This window comes from Patagioenas fasciata, chromosome 8 (assembly GCF_037038585.1).
Source record: "Patagioenas fasciata isolate bPatFas1 chromosome 8, bPatFas1.hap1, whole genome shotgun sequence".
Classification (NCBI taxonomy): Eukaryota; Metazoa; Chordata; class Aves; order Columbiformes; family Columbidae; genus Patagioenas; species Patagioenas fasciata.
In genome coordinates, this window is record NC_092527.1 from 34,312,464 (window position 1) to 34,336,602 (window position 24,139).

Sequence of the window (24,139 nt, forward strand, 5' to 3'; positions counted from 1 at the left end):
GGAACCTTTCCAGATATATATTGTACCTTGAGCCAACATGAGAAAGCAGCGCAGCTCTTGGTTTGCTTACAGCATCCCAAAAGAGAACTTTTGGCCTCAGTTTCAGTGAGTTTGAGCAGCCCTAATGCAGAGCACTGGAAGATTAGTGGCATGGTGAAGCTGCAGGTATTGGATAAAGAAAAACCTGATTAACAGGGATGCAAGTTTAAAGCAGAAATCCTCTCACTGTCAGGAACCAAGGTTAGCTGCCTTTTTATGTGTGACAAATATATGCTCTTGCTCTATGGTTGTTTTGTTTTTTTTTCATGCCACCTTAGGGCAAAGAAGTGATGGAGACAGTTGAAAAATCCCAGTGGAAGGCTCAGCTTCCCCATCTAAACCTTGCTTGTCCATTAGCTGTTACAATGGGATAAGTTAGATACCAGAATTAATATTGAATAAGAAATTCTCATCACTATAATATTTTATTTTCATTGCAGCTTAGAGCAAAAAGTTTAACATCTCCTCTGTGGCAATTAAAAGAAATAATAATTAAAGCTTCAAAAATACATTCATAATCTTTAAATGTAAAAAGGTAGAATTCAAAAATCAAAGAGTAGATTTGATTCAATTATATTTTTTCTTTTGCAACCCCCCTCAGAATGGACGCTTTAGTTTGAAATACTTGTTTTGAAAAATTGCATTTTCAAAGGAAAATTTGTTCCATTTAAAACACAGTAAGGTCGAACTTGAAGATACCCTGTTAATCTTTAAATTCATGGTAAGTTTTATTCCTTCTGTTTCAGATGGAAGAGAGTCTTGATAAAACACCCATCCAGATGCTTCCGAACTGTATGCTCAGGTAGGACTTAGCCTTTTTCAAAATTTTATTTACAAAGCAGGGAAGGTAACAACTAAAGAATAAAAACATGGGTTTCTGCTCTGACTTGTAAAAATTTTGTTCTGAGTGAGATATTGTGATCCTTAGCAAGAAGTTGTGTTATGTCCCCTTCTTTTTGTTTCATGGGTATTTATGGCCACAGATGAGGTTCTTAGGGACATGGTTTAGTGCTAGATTTAGGTTATGGTTGGACTCGATCTTGAGGGTCTGCTCCAGCCAAAATGATTCTGTGATTCTAAGAGCAGTGGAGGTTTGACTCCTTTTCCACTGAAGGCGATGCTCTCACTGGCACAGGATGGGAAGGGGCAGGCTCCCTGCTGACTCCCCATCTTTCCTTTCCCTGCCCTTGTTTAGACCCCTGTGACTCCCAGCCATGCCAGAACGGGGGCACGTGCGTCCCAGACGGACTGGACAAGTACCACTGCCTCTGCCCGCTGGGCTACGGAGGAGACGTCCACTGCGGTAGGTGTGGAGCTGCTCTCTCCCTCCTTCCTTCTGGGCCGTGTCCTGCCTTTGCGGTGCCCCTTGCGCAGCCCCTGAGATGACTGGGGTTGGGCTGCAGATTTGGGGTTTTTCTCCAGGAGACAGGCTGAGTGTTCTCAGATGGGGACAGACTTTCTAGCAGGGCCTGTTGTAATTGGACAAGGGGTAACGATTTTAAACCAAACGAGGGGAGATTCAGGCTAGACATGAGGAAGAAATTTTTTACAGTGAGGGTGGTAAAATACTGGCTCAGGATGCCCAGAGAGGTGGTAGATGCCTCATCCCTGCAAACATTGAAGCCCAGGCTGGACGGGGCTCTGAGCAATTTGATCTAGTTGAATATGTCCCTGCTCATTGCAGGGGGCTTGGACTAGATGACCTTTGAAGGTCCCTTCCGAGCCAAACTGTTCTATGATTCTCTCATGCTGGTTATGACTGGGAGAGACATACAGGTATGTCTGTTGGTCCCTTCCCTGCGCACATGGGCCCAGGAGGGACTCCTGATTTTGGCCGTTCAATGTAAGAAGCCCAAGAAGGTCCTGATCTTCAGAAAATGCTTTGTACTTACTTTCCCCAGAATCAAGACTTCCCCTTTAAAGTGTCTCAAGGTGTTTCAGATGAGGGTCTAGTGCTAAAGACTCTCTCTTCTCTCCACTATATGAGATATTAAAACTCAGAGTGTTTTCCATAGAGTGCTAAGACTGGACTTTTAATTTTTAGTTTGAAATTTGCCATCATGAATCTCCCCAGACTCCCATAGGTGTTTCCTGTCTCTAGAGGCTTATGTGGCATCCAACCAAAATGAAGCGCAATCCTGGCACAGTTGTTCTCCAGCTCATGCCACGTCTGGCAAACTATTTGAGTTACTAGACACGATGTCCCTTCTCCACACCACAGGACCTCCAGCAGACCCCAGCAGAGGTGCCCAGCATGCTTGTCTTGTTGTCACGCATATGATCAACTGCTGTCTCCCTTTTCAGCACCGAAGCTGAGCCTCGAGTGCGGTGTGGATCTCCTTTTCCTGGTGGACAGCTCGGCAGGGGTCACGCTGGAAGGGTTCCTGCGCTACAAGGCGTTCCTCAAGAGGTTCCTCCAAGCAGTCATGGGCCAGGACTCACCAATGAATGTGGGAGTGGCCCAGTACAATAACACCGTCATGATCCCCATTGAAGTGGGCCAATACAAGGATGCATTCAGTCTCATGAAGAGCATTGATGCTTTGAATTTCAGTGGAGGAAGAACCCTGACAGGCAGAGCCCTGCAGTACATTGCACAGCATGGTTTTAGGAGCGCCCCGGTCTTTGCAGATATGCAGGATGAGCTCCCACGTGTTGTTGTCTTGCTCACTGACTCCAAGTCCCAGGATCCAGTGGCAGAAGCCGCTAAGTACGCAAGGGACCAAGATCTCTTCTTGATCGCTGTAGGCAGCAGCTTCATGAGAGCAGAGCTGGCTGAGGTGACTGGCAATCCAAAACAGACAATTGCTTATTTGGACCCTCAGGACCTGTTCAACCAGATCCCAGAGCTGCAGAGAAGAATCTGCAGTGTGGACAATCGTGAAGGTAAGACTGCGATGTGAGCATTGAGGAGTGAGTTTGTCAGCCCATGAGGAGGTCTGCTGAACTCCAGTGAGGAGGTGGGAAGGATGGAAAGATGAACATCCTTGTTTTGTTTGCGTCAGTCGTAGATTCAGGGGCTAACCTTCCATCACTGCTGTTTATGATGGATCTCCATCTATTGGTGTGAAAGGGTCATAGATCACCCTCCACAGTCAGTGATCAGGAGTGATTAATTCTGCCTTCCATTTTCCCCCTTTTTTTTTTTGTCAGAAAGGAGTCCATATACATTATATTATGGAAAATAATGTGTTTGCACTGCTTTATCCAGGCTGCCAGGCGCAGTCTCTTGATTTAGCATTTGCAGTGGATGCCTCGGCTGGAGTTGGCCTGGAGAATTTTCTGCGGCTGAGGGGCTTTGTCAGGAGCAGCTGTTCGCACTTCAGCATCAACCGGGATGTCACCCAAATTGCCCTTGTGATCTATGGTAGCAAAGCTCACACAGTGTTTGCTTTGGACACCCACACAAGCAATTCAGCTGTCCTCCAAGCCATCGACCGAGCGCCCTTCCTTGGGGACTCAGCCTCTGCTGGCAGGGCCTTGCTGCATATTTATGGTGACGTGATGACGGTGCAGAAAGGAGCAAGACCTGGTGTCAACAAGGTGGTGGTGGTGCTCACAAATGGAGGCAGCATGGAGGATGCGGCTCCCCCAGCACAGCAGCTGAGGGACAACGGGATCTTGGTGTTTGTGGTTGTCATTGGGGATGCACAGAGGAACATGCTGCTGAGGGTTGCTGGGTCTCCCAGCTACCTGATCCACATCTCCTCCTATGAAGACCTGCAGTATCACCAAGACCTTATCATCGAAAGAATCTGTGAAGGTGAGAGAACATCCCATCCTCACTCTTTATGCTGGTGCCACCAGCTGTTGTTATCATAGGTTTTCTGGTGCTTCACCAAGTGAGCTTGATACTACCTTTTGCATTTTACAGATGGGGAAGCTATGGCATAAATCTGCTGACTGTCAAATTAATCCTATAGGAATAGGAATCAGTTTTCCAAAGATTCTGTCCAGTAGGTGAGACAAGGCTTAGTGTGACTGGCTCTTTCCAGCCCTGACAGGTCTAGGTTCTGCCTTATTTGAAAGAAGAAGAAGTTTACTCGGTTTCTGATGTTTAAACCTGTAGAATTTGCTGCGCATTACAGTGCTGCTGGGGGAGCTGAAGGGGCCGTATTTCTGCAGCCAGCAGTGTTGGTCCCTGAGTGAGGTCTGTGCTGTGTCCTTCAGCAGCTTCGTGCCCAGGCACCTACAGAGTGGTGACTGAAACCTCTGTTTCAGCCTCATCACCCTTGTTCCTCCTTTGTGTCCCACTACTGCAGTTTTCATATAAGCTCTTAAGATTTTGTTTGTGTTGCACAGGATTTCATCCTAAATTCAGGATCTGTCCAATTTGAAACCTGCAGACTGTTAAACAGGGGCCTTCAGACAGCATGTGATTGATTTTGTGCATGGAATCAAATTCTTGTCTCCAAAGCATTCAAGAGAGAAGAATTTTCAAATATTTGTGTAAAAGATCACGTTTGTGCTAAACAAAAGGTGCACTTCCTTGAAAAACTTGAGTTCTGCAGGCCAGTCTCTGGTTGGGAAAAAACTGACTCAGAATTCAAGTTTGAAACATTTGCATGCTGAGTGTCAGTGCCTGTGCATGATGGAAATGAGCGATTCAGAAAGGACAGCAGCCCCTGGTTTGCAGATGTGGTGGTAGGGAAAGTGCTTCTGGTTCCTTGCTGCACCAGCTACTCTCTCGCTGTTTTTAAATGCCGTGCCTTGTTTCTCATCCAAAATAGTCTGAGTTTAACATCTAGGAATTTGGTCTTGTTATGTTTTAACCCACTTGTAAGATCAAATGAAGAAGCACGTTGAGCAGCACAACACATGGTTAACGGCACAATCAAAGGTCCTTCTCATCTCTGGGCATGCCCGTGGCTCCTTCAGGGTCAGGAAGAACTTACAGCGCCGTCTATTCAGGATGAGAAGCCACTCTCCTGGCAGGCCCTGCAGACGGCTTCTACCTGGAGCTTTTCAATGTGCTCCTATTGCAGTGGTATTTTCAGCTGTGTTATTATAAAAACAATCTACTGTACCATGAAATTAACTAAAATGCCAGAGATGAAGGGGTAGAGCCAACAAGGTTCAGTGAGTCAGGGTAATAACATACCATTTCCTGAGACTGAATAGCTGCTTTCATTTCGTGTGCAGGTAGTCGCTGTTCGTACTAGATAGGCTGGGACCAAGTGCGATATAAAGATACAAACCCTTCATTCAGTCTTCTATTCCAAGTCCAAGACTCCATAAACCTCCCCTGGCACATCTTCCTGCCATTCCCTCGGGTTCTGTCATTGGTTGCTAAAGAGAAGAGTTCGTTGCCTGCCTCTTCTTCTCCCCTTGTGAGGAAGCTGTAACCGCGATGAGGTCTCCTCTTAGCCTCCTCCAGGCTGAGAATGGTCTGTTTTGCTTTTCTTTGCCGTTCAGCCTAGCATGATGTCAGTCTTTTAAGCTTCATTAGGAACTTAACCTCCAGATCGGAACATTTAGCAAAACCATTCTTCTTCCTCTTCTGCAGGTTAAACACAGAGGAGCTTGTCCTCTGTGTCAAGACAGGCTTGTAGGCTTGCACCCTCTGCCGTGTTAATGTGGTTTTCCCATCCTATCAGCCCTAGATGACATTTTCTGATGTCTGGGATATGTTTGCTGTTATTTTTGCAGCATTCCCGATGGACATAGGTCCTAGCTGTCAACACCCTGTAGATGTCCCTGAGCCTTCCGTTCTGCTTGTGTTTGTTGCAGAAGCAAAAAGCCCCGTGAACCTGTGCAAACCCAACCCGTGCATGAACCAGGGCGTGTGTATCCTGGGGTCTGCGAGCTACCGCTGCGAGTGCCATGGCTGGGGAGGACCCCACTGTGAGAGCAGTAAGGATCAGCAGATGCCAACCACAGCAGGTGTTATCCGTTCTGCCCAGCACCCCTGCACGGATCCCACATCTCCACTTCGCCCTTGAGCAGAAATGTGGCTCTAACTCTCGGACAGCTGTTTGGTGGCCGGGTCTTGGTGCTGATGTGGCCTCTCTCACATGGAAAGTGGAGAGGTTTGGGCTGCTGAGAGGAACAAGGGCATCTCTGAAGATGCTGTGTCCTGTTTTACACATTCACTAAGTGAGCACACCGTGAGGGCACCCCTGAAATTCTAATATTTTGGGTAGTTGTCTTCCACTGTGTTTGTTCCCCATTTTCCAAGAGCCCTACTAGAAGAAAGAAACCCTCCTTAATTCCTGAGATTGAAAGCTCTGGCTCCCTTTTAATGGGAGGCAGCTGTATCTGTTGAAGTGCGACCCCTTATTGCTTCCGTTGCTTTCTGTGGCGCAAAAGCTTCCCCTTTGCCTCTTCATCAGGGGAGCAATGGCCAGGAGGTGATGAGCCTCTGGCTCCCTGGCCATGGTCCTGTGCCCATAGAGGGAAGTTCTCAATTAAGTGTTTTTTTCCCCCGCAGTGCTGTGCTTTGGGCCTAGGAGTTCTCTCTAACCTCTGTCCACTAAGGCCAAGAGGATGCTTCTTGTATTTTAATGGATTGAGCATGAACTTATGCCTTGGTCCTAAAGCCCTTATCCCATGTCTGTGTTTCTCTTGTGCAACAGGAGTGCTCCGCGGTGATTCTCCAAGATCCCCAGTCCTTCCTGTTCACTCCCACGTGCAACGGAGTTCAGGTGGTTTGCAGCACTTCTCCAGAGCCTCCCGGCACACCAGAAGACACGTGGATCAGAGACACTGATGTGCTGAGTGCTCCAGCTACCCATCTGGGAACACTCACTGCCACTCGCAGGCACGATCCAGCAAGTCACCAAAGCCACCACTGCCCTGGGCAGTGATTGAGCTGCTCCAGCACAGCGGCTGCGCTGAGGCTGTTCCCTGTTCCTGTATTGCACAAACTGGGTTTCTCAAGTGCTCTCATTCTTTTTTTTAATCAAAGTAAATATTTGTGTTCAAGTATTTATTATTGGCATTTTGTATTTCCGTATCCAGATTATTATTCTGGATTTTTTTTTAAATGGACTTCTTGAGAGATCTTTGAGTTAATCTAAAAATATGTACAAATCTGAGCAATTCTGGAGCTCTTGCTGAAGGGGGGTAACATAGATCATGCACTGGGAGCCAGGTGCTGGAGTGAATGGTTGTTACACACAGAAAGAGAAATACAAGGAAGAGGAAGGAGAACTCATTATGAGTCTCTGTTCTGTTTTGTGAGTTGTCCATGCTGCTTTCTTCTCTTAATTGAATATGCTTTTTAGCTTCCTGGGCATTTTGTAGTCCCGTATTTTTGATAAGGAGAGGTTTGAAAAGGATTGGTTTTGCAAGAGATTTCGATGGTTTATGCAGCTCTGAAGCAGAGCTGTGGCAGTCGGTGTCTGTTGTTGTTCTTGGTAGGTGCATTGGCTATTTTTTCTTCTAGATTTGGCCCAGGTCAAATCCAGTTACCTGTGCTGCAAACACACCAGGTAAGGGCAATCCCCCAGCCATTTCCAAATAAAGGTATGGTCTGTTGTAAGTCCTGGATGGAGCCATGGTTTGTACCATCCTGCTGGTCTTTGGACCTTGGTCTATCTGCTTTCAGGCTTAACTCCATTCTTCCCCTCCCAGCTTTGCTGTTATCTGCCAGCCACAGTGACCTGGAGGGGACAGGACCGGAACAGTGTTCTGAGCAGCTTCATACGAGTGTAGGCAACGTGCAGGTCAGAGGAGGAAAAGACTTGGACTTCTCCTCCGAGATCTCATAGATACTTTCCTTTCCCTCCCTTTATTTCCCCCCTTTTCTTTTCCCACCTCTCTTTCACCCCCATTTTTTCCCCTTTTCCCCCATTTTTTCCATTTTCCTTTTCTTTGTCTTCCTGCTGACCACTGCTTTGCTCTCTACTTTGCCAGTGAATGTTTTTCTCTTATTCTTTCTTTCTTGCCCATTCCAGGTCAAGTCTCACCTTTTCTTTTTGGTGCTGTTTCTATTGCTCTGAGCTTTGCCATGTTGCTTCACTCTCCTTTTGGAGCTGGCTGATGAGAACAGCATACTTGTCCTGTCCTGAACCCAGCTGGATGAGCTGAATGGCATTTCTGCCTCCCCTCGTTGCTTTAATTGATCTTGTCCCAGCGCAGCAGTGGTCTCTGCAGCACAAGCTGGTGAGCTGTGATGGTTCACATGTGTCTCCAAAGACAGTTTGGCTACATGCCTGCATCCTTCAGAGCATCGTTCTCACTGGATCACGAGATCAATTTACCCATGGAGCTGTAAAATTTACGTAATTGCTCCCCCAGGGCCTGTGGTTCACACTGTTGGGTTGTTCTCTGCTGCCTTTCCCATGGTGTCCATCACCTCGGGAGAGCAGGAGCAGCTCTGGACAGGGCTGAGGCAGAGACATCAACAGTGACTGACAGTGCTTGTGAAAATAGCGTCTGTTGTTCTCGGAAGAAGAAAAATCCCTTCACGCAGATGTCCTGGCCCCGTGTTTGAACAGTAACATTAGATGCACAAAGAGAGACACAAATTACTCCGCAGGTTCATTGTCAAAAGAATGGCCTAAAGCTGGCACTGAGATAGGAGCAGCACTATTGTACCTCTTGGGAGAAGCCAGGCTAGGAGAAAGAGGAGACTTTCCTCTTTCTTTTCACTGCCACTCTAGTAGATGGTGTCTTAAGGCACAGCAAAACAGGGGCTTAGTTGAAGGGCTGACATTTGGGATAGACGGAGAATCTAATCTGTTAATGTTACTTAGGCATGGCTGTAGCTAGGCATTGCCTCTGCTGTGAAACTGTCAGTAGTCTCTTGTTTAGGGAGAATGGGCTAGATCAGGCTCAGAGCTGACATCTGAAGACGTGGTTTGTATTTTTATGGTGGAGAAACATCTGTGGAGCTGGCTGGGTTCCAACCAGCCTGCTCTGAAAACTCTCCCCAGCCTTCCTGCACATCCTCTGTTGTGTGGAGGGTCAGGTACCGTCACTTTTCACCCTCCCTGTCCTGTTATGTCGTTGGATTTGCAGCTCCCTGGAGGCTTCTCTGTTGTAGATTATCTAACAGCATCATTCGTTCACTCCTCGGAGGCACTTGTCCTCTGCAGGATCAGTCTTCCCTCTCAAACTGAAGCGTATTTACCATGTCGGGCACACAGCCGTGGAGCTGGGATGTGCTTTCCCAGCCTCGTGCAGGTGTTTAAAGCCTTTTCCTTGTTTCTCTGCCTGCAGGATAGTATGTACAGTGCTGTTGAGCACTTTAACTTGTGGCAAATGTGGTTTGGCTATTACCTTTGCACGTTCTTTTTATTATGTAGCTAGTAATTACATTTTTAGAGTGCATGGGCTTTACTGGAACGAGGGATGCTTGCCTGGGTCCTGAGTTGGGGGAAACCCTGCATTTGTACCATCCTGTTGGTTTTAAACACAGATAGGCGAATCTCTAAGTGCGATTCAGGAAATGCAGACTGAAATCTCATGCTGGATGAGAAACATCCAGCCCTGTGCATCAGTTTCTCAAGCAGAGGTGGTGTGGAAGATTTGAAACTCGCAGAGGAGTTTCAGGAAAGCGGGTTCCTAAAACCCAACCCTGAGCATCTGGGTGCATCTGGCCGAGGTCTCTGTGCCCAAAAATGCCCCAGAGATCCCTGTGTGCTGCGACTGTGACCTTCCTTCTAAATGTAGCTGATTGCTGAAGCCTTGGATGGTTGCTCAGACCTGCTGTGTCAGCACCCACCAGCCCTCCTTTTGTGTAGGACAGAGCACTTTGCAAGGTAAGGAGCTATCGGGGCGTTGGGAGGAGATGGGGAGAGCCAAGCTGATAACAGGATCAGGATGTATGGGATGGTCTTGGAGAGACCTGCTGATCCCATGGGCAAGCAGGACATTACTGAGCAGTTGTTGGAGCTCTTTTCTGTTTGGGTGTGGTGTATTTTTTTTGCTTTTTCATTAAACATTTGAGTTGAAGGTCATGGCTAATTTCTAGGCCTTTTCTCTTGCAATTTTTAATTTAAACAGCGTGACTTGGCTCTCTGACATGATCCCATATTAAATTCACTCTCACAGACTTGCAGTGGTTTAATCAGAAATACTTAATGAGAACTTACGTGATGGGCGCTTGTTCCCTTGAGGCTGGGTCAGTGTTGGTCCCTGCAGAGCCAGTGCTAATCCTGTCTGGCATCAGGGGAGCGCAGGGGACGGGGTCTGTGCCAGGTATTTTTTAGGTGTCTGAGCTGTTTCTAACAGCTGTGATTTCCTCTGACTCCATAGGATTGCTGGATGAACCCTGGCTGGTCACGGACTGTGTGCTGACTTCAGGGGAGAGCCAGTTTCTCCTACAAGAAACTGGTATTTAGGTAAGTGCCGTGAATTTCATCCCCTTTAGTCTTACCTTCCCTCAGCAAAGAAAATCTCGCTTGCTTGTGATGACCAAATGCATTTGGTGCCTCTACTGTAAAGGCTGCATTGGGGGAGCTGGGATGTGGACCCCACTGTGCCACCCTCCCTGGGCACCAACACGCAGGGACAGCCTGTGTAAGGTCCTGCAGCGCTGGCACCGTGTCTGCTGATGTTCTTCTTAAAGCCACCCAGCTTCGTCAGCTTGCTAGGAGCCTGCAATCTTATTCTTTTCAGTACAATTAACTTCATTTATACCCCCAGACAACTTATATAAATTTTCAGGCCAACTTCTACACCAGTAAGATAGATATATGGATGGATAGATAGATAGATAGAGATATGTGTGTATATATTTTTTTTCCAAATCTGGCACTTGTGTCGTAATTGAAAACCAGTATCTAGTAGCTCTCTGGATGTGCTAGGTAGGCTGGTGGGATCTCCCAGTAGCTATTGTAGGGTTGCTCCATGAATCCCAAGCAAGAACTGGAAGTACTCATGTGAGAAACTTGCTAAGAAAAATGGTTTGTAGCAGCAAATTTCCTTCTAGAAGAGTATGGGCTTCTGCTCCTGACACACTGTGGGCTCCGTGGTGGCCTGGCTGCATCATGCACAGGTGAGAATTACAATGGGAAAAAAACTAGCGAAGCAATAACAATAACCATTAAATGGTGTGTTTTCCTTCCCTAGCAGCTCTGTCTCCTCACACAGCTGTGTCTTTGGCCCAGCGTCCTCAATATAGTATTTTGTGCCATATCTACTGTGCCTTCACAGGCTTTCTGTGGGAGCGGAGCCACCAAAAGCTCTTCAGAAACATACCTGGTTTGGTGTCTGTTTTGTAAAGATTGGCCTCAACTACCTATTTTACTAATTTTTTTCCTTCCTTTCCAGCTAAACCCCATCCTGGTTTTCCCTTCAGTGACTGCAAGAGGCACCAAGCCTGGCACACAGTTGCTATCTAGTGGCCAAAGGAAGGCAGTGGCTGCATTTTTCTCTGTTTCGTGCAAAAGGACCATGCTACTGAGGTACAGGTAGGAGTTACATGTATCCATGCAAATTGTCTGGGTTATTGCAGACAGTTAACCCACCGAAAAATAGCAATTTTTTTTTTGGTTGATTGTGCAGTCACCACAGAGGACTAAATCACTTAAAATATAGTCCATTGCAATTGTAGACTGCATAGCTAACAGGGGTTTGATAGGCTTGAAATCTACTGGGGAGTAGGGACAAGCCACATCTGCATAGAAAAAAAACACACTGGTCGCACAATATACTCAACATTTTATTATAAAACCCTCTAAAGCGCCACTTTATAGGTCACAGTTACAACAAAGGAAATGCCTTGAGTTAGGAAAACAATGGGGACACAGAGACATTGTTTAATGGTTTTTGTCTGGGGAATGGGTGTTGCTCAGGACTTGCCTAGTTTACCATCCCCTGATGGAGACATCCCAGCAGGACCACTGAAGCTGACCGGGCTGTGGTGGGGAAAGCAGAGCTGCTCTCGTCCATTGCTGTCTCAGTACCACTGTGAAATGTCTGGACAGCTTCTGGAGGACGACAGCAGGGTGCATGGTGAGGGCATGGTACTACACAGAGACTTAGGGTGTAGTGGGGGTCTCCTGCCAGCTCATCATGGGTCAAAACAAAAGTGTCACGGTGTCCATGGCTTTGCTGTGCTTGAGAGGAAAGCTGCTTGGGTTCTGAGCCAGATCTTTCAGTGGTTTATTTGCATGAGTTTTTCCTATGTGCAAACCTTGCACAGGGATGGGACTGAGAGCTGGGGCCAATGAACTCCTGAGGCCTGGCATTAGCAAATTCCTCTATTTGCGCACTGCAGCAGAGACTTTCTAAGTAAAAATAGGAGTGAGGACACTTTTCTTACCTCCAGATACCCTGACTGAGTGCCCTGTTGCACCCCAGCCCTGTGGTGGTGGCAAGCAAGCCCAGAGCACCTCAGCAGGACAGCCTCACTCCCCACAGTGCCACCACAAGCTCGACGTCGCCTCAGGTCTGTCAGAGGTTTTCAGGGGTTAGGAAGGTACAAGGTTTTGCCTGTGTTTACCTTGGCTCTGGGTGAAGCTCACTGGTGCAGCTGCAGGACCCCAGGAACAACCCAGCCAGGGGACCAGCGCTGCTTTAGCTTTGCAGGGGTCGAAAACAGCCCTGGCACAGTAAACTCAGCTACTGAGCCTGGGCTCCAGGGCTGAAGGACCATCAGCCTTTGATAAATTATTAATAAGCATTCAAATGTGATTTTTTTTTTTTCCCCCCCCAGAACAAACTCCTCAGGTGAAGCAGATAAGATCTTCAAGAAAATTAACTGAATCTGCTCGGCAGATCTTCTTTGCCCAGAGCTCTTGGTCTGTAACTCAACTTACAGCATGAGAAGGTGAGCAGGAATCTTCCTCAGTATTCTGGAAAATCTGCAGGAGGCTGGTAGGAACAAGCACATGTGTTGAGATCCATCAGGACACCGATTAAAAATCCCCTGGACGGGCTGCTGTGTGCTTCTCTTATGTGTCTCAAGCATTGCTCACACATGGATATTTCCCTCAACTGAAGGTTGGAAAAAATGCAGCTGAGTGATGACTGGCAGCAAGACAGGTGAGACTTAAGAATAGTGGAGGCCCCTTCTGAACACACTACTGTAGCTACTAAGAAACCTTAATAACTCATTGATAAACCCTTCAGAGTAGAAATACACAAAACACCCCTATGTACAGTAACATTCTTGTTTACATCAACTGGGTTAGGAATTTGATGCAAAGATTGCCACTGGTTGTTATTGTTTTAGCTACGTGATTGGGACTTGTCTGGAAGGAGCAAGATCATTTGGGATAATTCCTGTTGGCAGCTGTTGACTCCGTTGCTGCATCTGAGCAGTTGGCGCGATGTGGAGGAGGAGCTTGGTGTGTGGTTGTGTTTGCAGACCCAGCCTCCACCTACAGATGGTTGAATCCCCTTGGCCATGCATGGCAATTCCAGTCTTTAGTCCATCTCTGAAAAACATGGTTCTAACTAGCTCCTTTCTTCTCCCATTCCTGCCAAAAAAATAGAAGTAAATTAGTCAAAAGGCAAATCTGCCAAGTCACGGTAGCTGTAATGTGCACAGGATCAACCCTATTATCTGCTACCAATGTTTTTGGCTACAGGGCGGGCCAAGGATGTTTCTCTTATAAGCAATACATGTATTTATTAATTTAAATCACAGCCAGGGCAAGCCCAGGTGAAAAGACTCAGATGAAAACCAGGCTGGCCTGCTCTGAGTGGTGCTCAGTCCATCCCAGACGGAGATGTGAGACCCACACCACCATCCCACCACAGCCACTCTGCTCCACTGCAGGAGGGGAAAGCAGCATCTGTCCAGACGGATTTAATCCTGTCCCAATAGGTGTGTTACCTTAGCTTTCTGTAGGACTGTTCCTTTCCCCGTCACCATGACTGATAAAGGCCGGTTTTTTAAAGCTGTTGCTGAATTGACTGGTGAGCTCTCTGCGCTGTTCGCTGGGCTGCTGCTTTTTGCCTGAATCCACAACAAAAATAATAGAAATCGTGATTACTTCAGACTGCTGAGTGAGATTGCTGCCTTTCACCACCATCTAGAAAAGCTCAACAGTCACAGCCCACTTGCACTGAGAAGCATTTTTCAGTGTCACACTGATTTTGAACCAACATCAGGATGTGCCATGTGGTATGAGGACTCAAGCACTAGTACAGAGCAGGGCTCAGGCACTACATTTCATTGGAACCAGGTTCCCAGGAAGAAATTTAGTGCCTGAATCTCCACCCAAAAACTACCCATAGCTCAGCTGAGCACAGAAGAAGCTGGAGTCAGAGCTGCATGGCCCTGACAGTGTTGCTCAAGCATCTGCAGGGAAATACAGCTGCTCACCTGCATCCCAGCTTCTTTTCGCTTCCCCAGTGCTGCTGTTACCTCATACTTATTATATTTATATTATAATAATCAACATAAATATATAAATCTAATCTATAAATATATATGAGATTATATATTATAATAATACAATATTGTTATTCGTTATAATATTAAGCAGGCTGAGACTGTGCAATGTCCAAACTGCTGGGATGCTGCAGTGCAGCCTGGGAGTGCCCCCACATACCCGGGGGGCTGCGTTCTCCAGGTGCGTGGTGTCCACGGCAGTGCCCAGTGTCACTGGGCCAGATTCTGCCTTCTTCAGATTCTCCTTCACCTCCACCAGGCTCAGCTCCAGGTCCACCCTCCGGCTCTCCTTCCTTTTGCACTCTTCTTCTATCTCCTTCAGCCTCTGCTCCAGGCTCTTGTCTGTGAAAGGAGTAACAATGTCAGCCAGGAACTCATGAGGGGAGCAGGGACCATGTCGTGTGTATTTTTCTTATATTTTTGCCCCAAGAGGGAGTGCAACAGAGCAAGTTCTTGCTCTAGTGCAATTTGACCTACGTGGTTTGGCTCAAAGCACCAAGTCTCCCCCCCCCCCTGCTGCTGCTTGTGAACCCAGGTGGGTGAAGTTTGTTGCCCCCTCCCTCGCTGTGGTCCCAGTTTGGCTCATTTCTACACATCACCCCTTGCCCCACTCTACCTGTGCAGCCTATGAGCATTTCCTTCAGCTCCCGCCTCTCCTTGCGCAGCTGGGTGAGCTGAGCCCGGATTTCATCCTTCTCCTTCTCCAGCCGCTCCTTCTCCTCCGTAAACCGCTTCACCTCCGCCTCTGTCCTGTTCTTGCCCAGCTTGGTTTCCACTGCTGCTGCTGCAAACACAATCCACCAAAAACAAGCTCAGCCAGGGGAAAAAAGCAGGAGGGGAAAAAAAAAAACAAAACACCACACCTTTCCAGGAGCTTAGAAACTAAATGAACAAGGGTTTGGAAAAGTCACCAACCAGGAGACTCATCAGCCCCTTGGACACTATGAAGCTACAGTATAGTAGCGGCAAGCTGAACCACAGGGAAAACTCAATGCCTGGAGCACCACCTTGCTCCATGTCCCTGCCCCAGATGGCACCTGCTCACCTGGCAGCGGCATCTTGGGCCGGTGTGCAGGCAGCAGCTGGGGACTGCCCGCTGTCACTGCGCCTGGTGGCAGCTCGGGGGCCGGCTGGGGGAAAGCGATGTTCTGCTGCTGCGCCTGGATTTTGACGGCAGGTGTCCGTGGCAGCACTTCATCAGGCTCTAGCTTCTCTGGGTTTTTCTAGAGGGGGAAACAAAGTGGGATGATGTGGTGGGAGGATGTGGCCCACTGATGAAGCCTGGCCCCCTGGTTCAGGACAGTACCTGTTCCAAGGTCTCCATTGCCTTACTGCAGGGGTCGGCTTCCTTAGCCATGAGGGCTGTCTCGGCGGTGCTCTCTGCTGCAGGCCTGTTGGCAGCCCTTTCTAAAGATGGTGAGCTGAGGGGTGAAGGCTGGCATGACTTCTTGCCAGCACAGTGTAAGAAAGACTTCACTGGGGTGAGATCCAGGTACACTCTGTCTTGATCCCCTTCCGATTTGCTCTCACTCTTGGGTACTTCTTCCTGCAAGAGGAGAAAGTTCTCCTGAAAAGGGACCATCTACTGCAGTCAGACCTACAAAGTCTCATTGCAGAGCAGCAGCAGCAGCATCACAGGCAAGCTGGAGTATTTGCCATAAACCTTCAAGTGCTCTAAAGGAACAAAGTCATTTCTTACAGGGCTTTTTGGTGTATTCATGGATAGTCCCCTCCTATTCTCCTTCACCAAATCTTTCCAATGGTAGCAGCAGCCTCACCCAGGGATCTCACACTGTTATACTTCTAGCAGCTCCTGGCAGATCCTTTGCCTTTTGCAGGGTGATGTCCCTGTTCCCCAGCGTGGCCTTTCTTGTCATACGATCGTTTTGGTTGGAAAACACCCTTGAGATCATTGAGTCCAACCATAACCTAACTCTGGCACTAAACCATGTCCCTAAAAGCCTCATCTATATGCCTTTTAAACACCTCCAGGGATGGTGACTCCACAACTTCCCTAGGCAGCCTGTTCCACTGCTTCACAACTCTTTCTGTGAGGAAATGTTTCCTAATATCCAATCTGAACCTTCCCTGGCACAGCTTGAGGCCATTTCCTCTCATCCTATTACTTCCTACTTGGGAGAAGAGACCAACACCCTTACACACAGGACTTATACACAGGACTTGCTCTCAGAGATATCAAGAGGTATTTTGACAGACTGGGTTCCAAAGAATCAACTGTCTTCAAATGATCCATGCTTTTTTGCTGATTGAAACTGCAGTGTTTCATCCCAGCTGCCTGAGGATCGCTACAGCTGGAAACCACTCTCCTCTCCAGCACCCGCTTCTGCCCCCTTGCAAAAGCCTGGATTTCCCCAGGAGCTGGCAATCCTCTTCGCTGCAGTTTGAAAACCCTCCCCCTTCACTGCTGGAGGCTCCCCCCCGTCAGATGTTTGCCCATGATCTCTGCAGAGCTCACTGCAGTGCTGGGCACCTTACCGCAGGCAGGTCTGGCAGATCCACATCATCGTACAGCTCCTCCTGCTGCATCCTGCCCTTCGGCAGGTTGTCGATGTAGGCGTTGGGCTCAGAGTACTTCCTCTGCATTAAGCTGTCAACAGGCATCAGCACATCCCATCAGGCGAGATCGGTCTTGCTGTTTCGCCGTGCCACGCTGAGATTTTGGGGCATGCCTGTGGCCAAGCCAAGCCCACCCCACCAACCTGCCACTGCAAAGGCCACCTGGGCACATGCCACCAACCCCATGGCAGCTGCAGCTCAGGTTAGATATGTCACCATGGGACAACAACAAGTGCTCTTCTGTCCCACACTGCTTTCAAAGAAAGCAACCAAGTCGCAGCCGTGAGTGCAGCCCCAACCCTGCGGCAGCCACCCTCTCACAAGTGGAGGGACCCACCACCCCAGTTGCTTCCCCTCCACCAGTCCCTGCAGCCCCGCACATTACCCCTGACGTACAAGAAGGAGTTCTTCGCGGCGCTCACAATGCAGGAAACCCGGTCAGCATCCACGTAATCATAGGTAAATTCCTCCGGGTCCGTTTTCGAACCTGATTCCGACAAGAGGAGGCCCAGCCAGTGGCCCATTTCCTCTGAGGACTTTGCCTACAAGGTGATCAGAGAGACAGTACAGGTTGGAACAGCAATTCCTCTGCACTCCCCACACTACTGCTGACTTAGCCTCAGGTAGAGCACTATGCTGGCAGTCCTCTGGGCTTGCACGAGGACAGATCAGCAGCCAAGTGTTTGTATTAAACCTGAGACCACAATAAAAGTAGAAAGTAGTACCGTTCTGTGTATGGACTGATTCGCAAATTTGGAAGATGTATGGATGCATCTCTTTGCTTAACTCCTTCCTAAAATTTCTACTCAATCTGCATTTTCCCTACAATTATCAACTCGGTTGCCTAAAAGAGCAAGAGAAGTCAGTCTCCATGGCTGGAGATGCTGGTGGGGAGCTGGCTTTGGCGAGGAGAACGTGCGGGTTTTGTTTTGCACCAGCAGAGTGCAGCAATGGGATTGCCAAACACCGACGTGCAGGGAGACCCGAGCACACCAGAGAGCCTGCGAGTTCCTTAAGCCAGAGCCCAAACCTCTTCCAGGGCTGTTTGCACAGGGGAGAGTTTACAGTGGGATCAGAGAAGAAATTTAAAAAGTGTCCCTTGCCATAACATGGTCAGTACCAAATTCCCAGCTGCAGTGAACAGTCTGACATTCTGCAAAATTAAGAGTTAAATATGGTGCCTTGAAGTCAGCTCTAGCAACAAGCCACATGTACCTCCCAGGAGCGAGGGATTTCTACCTGAAGCAAGAAGAAGTGGGCTGATGCAGCCATCTTTGCATCTTTTGCTTTGATTTGAGGAGTTGGAGCAGTAAGCACAAAGTTAAATTCAGGGCAACAGTATCCCAAACTGGAAGGTATATTTTAAGCTTCCAATCTGTTTTACTTAGCAGAGACTTCAGTCCCTGGGAAGCCAGCCAGGCAGCCTGTACATTGAGTCTGACATCTCAATAAAATACAGATTCTTCCATTCACAAAATGTAAATTTTCCAAGCACCTCTTCTTTACATCTGTAATTAGGCAAGATTTCTTAGACACAGACACTCCCTAAATCAGAAGCTAAACAAAAACACCTTCAAACTTCATGGCAGGCAGTCTAAGTCAGTTGTTTAGCTATAAATATTCCACCCACTGGAAAAATACAGGAAATTGCTCACATTGTCCACCTCCTACTATAATCACGCTGCCGTCAGAGAGAACTAAGATTAGAGATAAACAGCCCTGGATGCAGGCAAAGGAAAGTAACAGATGGAGATGAATTCACTTGCACTTTCAGGGGTAGATTTGTGATTGGTTTACTTGGGATCCATGACCCATGGCTTTGGGACTCTACATTTTCAGATGATGTTCTGTGTTCATCCTAACCACAGCTTCAGAACCCTAAGTGGCACTCCTCTCATCTAACATTAACCACCTGAAATGTATCCCATATAACCTTATCCTGTAGTCAGTGGAGAGAGATGGGCACCTCCAGAGGACCCTTCACCCCATCCTAAGATGAGTGCCTAAGATGAAGGCCAAATGGTCCTCTGGGGGCACCAGCATCAGACAGAGCCTGGATTCCCAGCTAGGTGGGACACCTTCTAGGTGACCACAGGCAGATGAACCGAAGTCCTACGCTTCAAGTTCTATTTTGCTGGACTGAGGGTTCCTCTGGAGGACCTCACCGGCATTTAGGCCTACTAAGACAGCCAAGCTGATGACTTAAAGCAGAGAGTGCTTGGAGATATACAGCCTACCTCCAGAATGACCAGTTCTTCTCCATTGTGCAGGATGCGGAAGGAGTAGAGATGATCAGGGCTTGGCTCTGGGATAACTTCACAACCTGCCAAACTCAGGGGTTGCTGAGCCAGTTTGCTTCGGTTCTTGTCCTGGTAGAAATGGAGGTGACCATCTTTTACCTGACACCAGCGGGACTTCCACTGGCTGTTCACTAGCACATTCAGGTAACCTGCAAGCAAGCACAGGTTACTTAGGCATATTTTCCACCCCACAGGGAGAAGGAATTCAAACTTGTTTGTGTGCACAGGGATGTCTGATGAGTAAGTTCTGAGATCACCGCACAACACAAAACCACAGACAACAATAAAGAGTAAAAATCAAAAAGACAAGTTGTCCTATCCATAGAAAACAGGGTGAAAATGGTAAAAAATCTGTTCAAAACAAAACTCTTGAAATTCAGGTTAGGTTTGGAGCAGCAAGTTGGCTGCAGATGGTTGGGTGAAGTTGTTCCCAGGTGGTGAATACCAGCTGATCCACAGAACCCTCTCCTTGCTGACTCCCACACCCTGGGCTGATGCCCAGGAAAGGCAGCACAGGTGCCCTCCACATGCATGTCTGGTATTACCTGCTATTCCTCTTGGGTCGCCCTGTGAGCTGTTGCCTGCCCTTGTAAGCCACACAGTCACCTTCATGTGTAAGAGGCACCACAATCCGCATGGATTTACTGGCACAGACCAAGCAGACTGTGACCTCCTGCCTCCCACAGCAGGACAGCTTGGCATATGTGTGTTTGAAGGGGATGATGCCTGGTGCACATCCTTGTCCTGCACAGCAAGACCCAGCCCTCAGACAAGTCCCTGCAGAGGCGCTCATGCTGGCGCTCATGCTGTTACTTACTGGAAGTCTCCAGGGATCTCTCTGGGCTATCCAGGGAGCTGGATTTTTTCCTCCCAAGGTTCATCAGGTTGCTCAGTTTCAGGCCAGTTGTGCACTTCTTCTTAACTACCAGAAAGGAAAAAGAAAAAGATGTATGTGGGGCTTTCCCAACTCACAGCCCACTGTCCCAGCTGGGTGCCCTGCAACCAACAGCCCTGTGGCACACACATCACTTGCAGAGAGCAAACCTGCAACTCAGGGGTATGCTGTAATAGTCCAAAGCCCAGGGAGATGGTGAGTGAGCAGCACAAGTCATCTCAGTTAAGTGATGTGCCCAAAACACTGAATCTATATTGCATTAAATGTGGGTTAGTGCTGACCAAACAGCAGTCCCTGCAGGAGCTGTGGGAAGGCTGTTTGCTTAGGTCTTGCTGGGCAGGTGCTGACCACCTTTCCCTTTCTTACACTACAAAAAATTGAATTAAAAATCATTACCCATAAATATGTATGGCTTTCAAGTCTTTTCCTTTCTAAAAGAGGGGCTCAGGGTGGGGAGGGGAATGTTTATGCCCAAAGAGGCTCTTCAGCATTTTCTGGCTGAGCACATCAGTCAGTGTGTGAACATGGCTGTGGCTGTGTAATCATCTGGCAGTCCTGGTAACAAACCAAGTTGGATGTTTTCAGTGGGCATTTTCTTTCTCTGTAGCACAACGAAATGATGAAATCCTAATGCGGAGGGGCGGAGCAGCCGAGCTCCATCTGTTGGGTGGCTCCAGCAAGTCCTCAGCATGGATTTCTCTTTCTCTTTCTCTTCAATACGTAGATGGGTCCCACCACTCTTCTAACAGAATATCTCATAACGTACTTAACTGACTCATCTTATAGATGTAGAATGGAGCTCAAATCCTAAAGTCAGATGCCCTAGTGTGAAGGTGTAACTCTCCCATTGGAGACAGCTCAGTATTTCACACAGGTACTCCAACTTCTCCGCAGAGGCCTCTGAGGAAAGTCACTTAGGTTGGATTTACGCCATCTCAAACTGTCACGAAGTGACTTGCCCAGAGTCACACAGGATCTGCGTAGTATGGCAGGTATCACACCCAGGTTTCTCAAACCCTATCCCAACTCTGTAACTGCAAAGAAACGCCAACATGCACCTATCACTTCATTCCGGAAAAAACAGGCAGTGAATACACACACAGCTTTCACCCTGCAACAGGTCACTTTGGGGTGGCGGTGGCAGGAGACACTACAGAAACCCTCACCGCATGTGCAGGGCCAGTGGCCTGGTTTCACCCCCATTCCCAGGGTAAAGTTTTACCATCTTTTATCTCCGCTGTCTCTGGGTGGCCGTCCGTGCTGCTCCCACTCTCAGAGGCCGCAGAGTACCTCTCAGATACCTCCACCTGTCAACAAGCACCAGACACAAGCTCTGCAGATGCACAGGACCCTTTCCTCCAGCCGGCACCTGCCACAAGTGCCTTTTTCCCCCCTCCTAAATTACAAGGTCAGCTGCAGGTGTTTTCTCCCACCCTGTGCCCTCTCTGTTGTTTCTGAGCCCAACATGGGCAGATATGACACATGATCCAGCTAGGCTCAACTCTGAGATGATGTAGTAGCACCACTGGTGCCACCCTATTGCCTCCTGCCCTGAAGCCAGGCTGGTGGGGGCATTTGCCAGTCCCCACAGGAGGGCATGGGCAGAGGAACTGGCCAGACACGCAAACAGGTGCATTTTGTGTGTCCCCTAGAGACTCAAGAAGGTTTCTTTCTCCTCCCAGTGTTTTGGAACAAGCTGACCCCAGGGAAATGTCACCTAAACCTAAACTAGAGACTGGTCCAAGCCCTGGTGTCCAAGGGTCTACATCTCTTCCGAAGCTCTTGGTGAGCACAACTGCCCTGTTAGATGAGATAGTGCTTCTCACTGGTTGGTGGAGTCAGTTTTTAGGGAAAGATGTGGCAACAAAATTAAGATTGCAAAGGAAAATTAAGATTGTTCCAATAACACTACTTTTCAGCAGAAAAGGGGCCTGGTTACATTCATATCAGTCTTTGCACAGATAAAATTACCTCACCTACTGCTATTATTTATTAGAAGAACAAATGGAAAAGCCTAAGTGCTCGTTTTCACTGTAGAGACAAGGTGTACCTTTGGGTAACTGAGACGCTGTGAATCTGGGACGTACTGGTTGCCTTCAGTGCCTCCTTCACAGAGCAGACCGCTGGTCTCCTGGATGACCTGTGCAGAGGAGAAGCCATCACCTGTGAGAGAGCTGCAGTAATGGGTTCAACACCTCTTCCTCACCCGGGACAGGCAAAACCACGGCAGGCTGGGACAGCCATGATTTAGGCTCCCTGGGACGCTGGGGATGCTGCTGATGGTGCAGCAGGCAGCCAGCAGACTCCGCTGGACCCAAGCCAGCCGGGGAGAGCCTGCCAGCAAAGGCAGCCCCGGCGTCTCACAGCCCCGCTGCTGCCCCAGGGTTCTGTGAGGGCTCCTTCTGCTGCCATCTCAGGGAAAGGGCCTCTTCTCTCCTCCTGTCCTCAGCCAACTCATGTTGGGCACCCACCCCAGACATCCCTCCTGCCACAGCAGCTGAGCTGGGAGGTCCTTCCACAGTCTCCCTTGCGCAGAAGGCAGCACGGAGCTGCAGGAAGAAGCTATCCCAGGACATGGAAATAAAGTGGTGTGCTTGTATACAGGCTTGCAGTGAGGAAGGGAGACAGAGCATCCAAGGACAGGACTGAGATAAGATACGGTCTCCCAGCAAAGCCGGGGTAGAAGCGTGGGAGCAGCCGTGGGGCAAGCCCTGAAGGCACCACTGACCCTGAGCCACTGCTCTGCCTGGTCTTTACTCTGCAGCCCCAGCACGATGACGTCGGCATTGGTGGGGATGATCTTCAGCTTGTGCTCTTTCTTCCTCACTTGCTTTTCCTTGTGAATGACAGTGCAGCCCAGCAAATTCACGTCAAGCTGAGGGCTATGGTCTTTGGAGCTCTTGTAACACTGGGGAAGGAAGATGGCAGGGCAGGTAAGAAGCTGAGAAGGAGACTTCTCTGGCTTGCTGGTGTGAGCTCAACTCTAGAAGTGGCTCAGTCCAACCACACATTAAGTGTGCAGAAGACAAGAAGGTCCTATAGGTCCTATAAGGCTGAGATGTCTACACAGACTACACACAAGACATTTCTATACATATAGAGATACACATCCATCTATGTACATGCATAAATAGTCTGAAATACCTCTCACAGATACTGCTAGAGGGTCAAGTATGTGGTTAGTCAGTGTGATAAGCATCCCTTCTGCTTAACCACCCCAAAAATTTCCCCAAAAAGCATCTCTAGGCATTTGGGGAGTTTGGGATTTTGGCCACAAATGTGCCCTTGTGCCCCGCCCTCCTCCGCAGCCCCATGCCCACATCCCTTCTGAAAATGGAATGAGATCCCCAAATCTCTGGGGACACGGTTTCTGAAGCATTCTTTCTAGAGGTACTTTGGTTTTGCCAGCTGTTTAACATGCCCTGAGGTGCCACTTCCCTCCCCAGCTCATGAAAATAGGTTGCTTTATACAGAGAGTGAAGTGAGCGATCTACCCACCAGCAACCTGGTGTCCTTGATAACACACAGCTGTTTTGCCCACTGTCCCAGCCACTTCTTTCTCCACAGGAATGCACAGATGCGGGCATCCTTCATCAGCTCAATGGTGGCCTCCGTGGATGGCCACTGATGGGTTGCTGACTTGCCTTTGCTGCTCTCCTCTTCATCGTAAGATTCATAGGAGCTACTAACAGCTTCACCATCTTCTATAACAAAAGCAAAGCTCTGTCATTAAATACATTTCTAGGACAACTCTGAGTCTATTGTTTGCCTCAGCCATGCTCACACATGCAAAAGCTTCCAGTGTAGGGATGTGTCTTTTGAGGCTCTTCTACAGGAGGAAAATCAACAGGAAAATAACCCTCATAGATGTTTTTTCTTTTCTTTCTAGCCCAGTATTAATCTCATTGCAATGCTTTGTGCCTAACGGTCTCAGTTAGCAAACACTCAAAAGACACTTCTCAGTTGACCACAAATTTGAGAACATCCCCTTAGACATTTTCTGATGTTTGCTGCTTCCCCCCCCCCCACCCTAAA

General features: G+C 48.4%; 2 protein-coding genes across 6 annotated transcripts in view; one reads left to right on the forward strand and one right to left on the reverse strand.

Annotated features, from left to right (window-relative positions):
- The window catches only part of VWA2 (von Willebrand factor A domain containing 2), a 29,166-nt gene extending 17,779 nt beyond the window's left edge, over positions 1-11,387 (forward strand). Inside the window, exons 9-15 of the mRNA XM_065843752.2 lie at positions 786-841; positions 1,235-1,342; positions 2,344-2,925; positions 3,251-3,802; positions 5,770-5,892; positions 6,615-10,328; positions 11,260-11,387. Of these exons, the coding sequence (XP_065699824.1) occupies positions 786-841; positions 1,235-1,342; positions 2,344-2,925; positions 3,251-3,802; positions 5,770-5,892; positions 6,615-6,748 (1,555 nt within the window). The 3' untranslated portion in view covers positions 6,749-10,328; positions 11,260-11,387. The remainder of the gene's footprint in view (positions 1-785; positions 842-1,234; positions 1,343-2,343; positions 2,926-3,250; positions 3,803-5,769; positions 5,893-6,614; positions 10,329-11,259) is intronic.
- Positions 11,388-11,632: 245 nt separating this feature from the next.
- Positions 11,633-24,139, reverse strand: part of AFAP1L2 (actin filament associated protein 1 like 2) — a 73,614-nt gene continuing 61,107 nt past the window's right edge. For 3 of the 5 annotated variants that reach the window (XM_071812173.1, XM_065843420.2, XM_065843423.2), the window contains 14 exons: positions 23,603-23,808; positions 22,833-23,012; positions 22,155-22,244; positions 21,327-21,411; positions 20,027-20,131; positions 19,147-19,358; positions 17,306-17,451; positions 16,829-16,940; positions 15,639-15,878; positions 15,378-15,555; positions 14,949-15,116; positions 14,493-14,674; positions 13,772-13,894; positions 11,633-13,412 (listed from right to left, as the gene is read on the reverse strand). In XM_071812173.1, the coding sequence (XP_071668274.1) occupies positions 13,386-13,412; positions 13,772-13,894; positions 14,493-14,674; positions 14,949-15,116; positions 15,378-15,555; positions 15,639-15,878; positions 16,829-16,940; positions 17,306-17,451; positions 19,147-19,358; positions 20,027-20,131; positions 21,327-21,411; positions 22,155-22,244; positions 22,833-23,012; positions 23,603-23,808 (2,054 nt within the window). In that variant the 3' untranslated portion in view covers positions 11,633-13,385. The remainder of the gene's footprint in view (positions 13,413-13,771; positions 13,895-14,492; positions 14,675-14,948; positions 15,117-15,377; positions 15,556-15,638; positions 15,879-16,828; positions 16,941-17,305; positions 17,452-19,146; positions 19,359-20,026; positions 20,132-21,326; positions 21,412-22,154; positions 22,245-22,832; positions 23,013-23,602; positions 23,809-24,139) is intronic. The other 2 variants (XM_065843421.2, XM_071812171.1) reach the window with 1 other exon arrangement.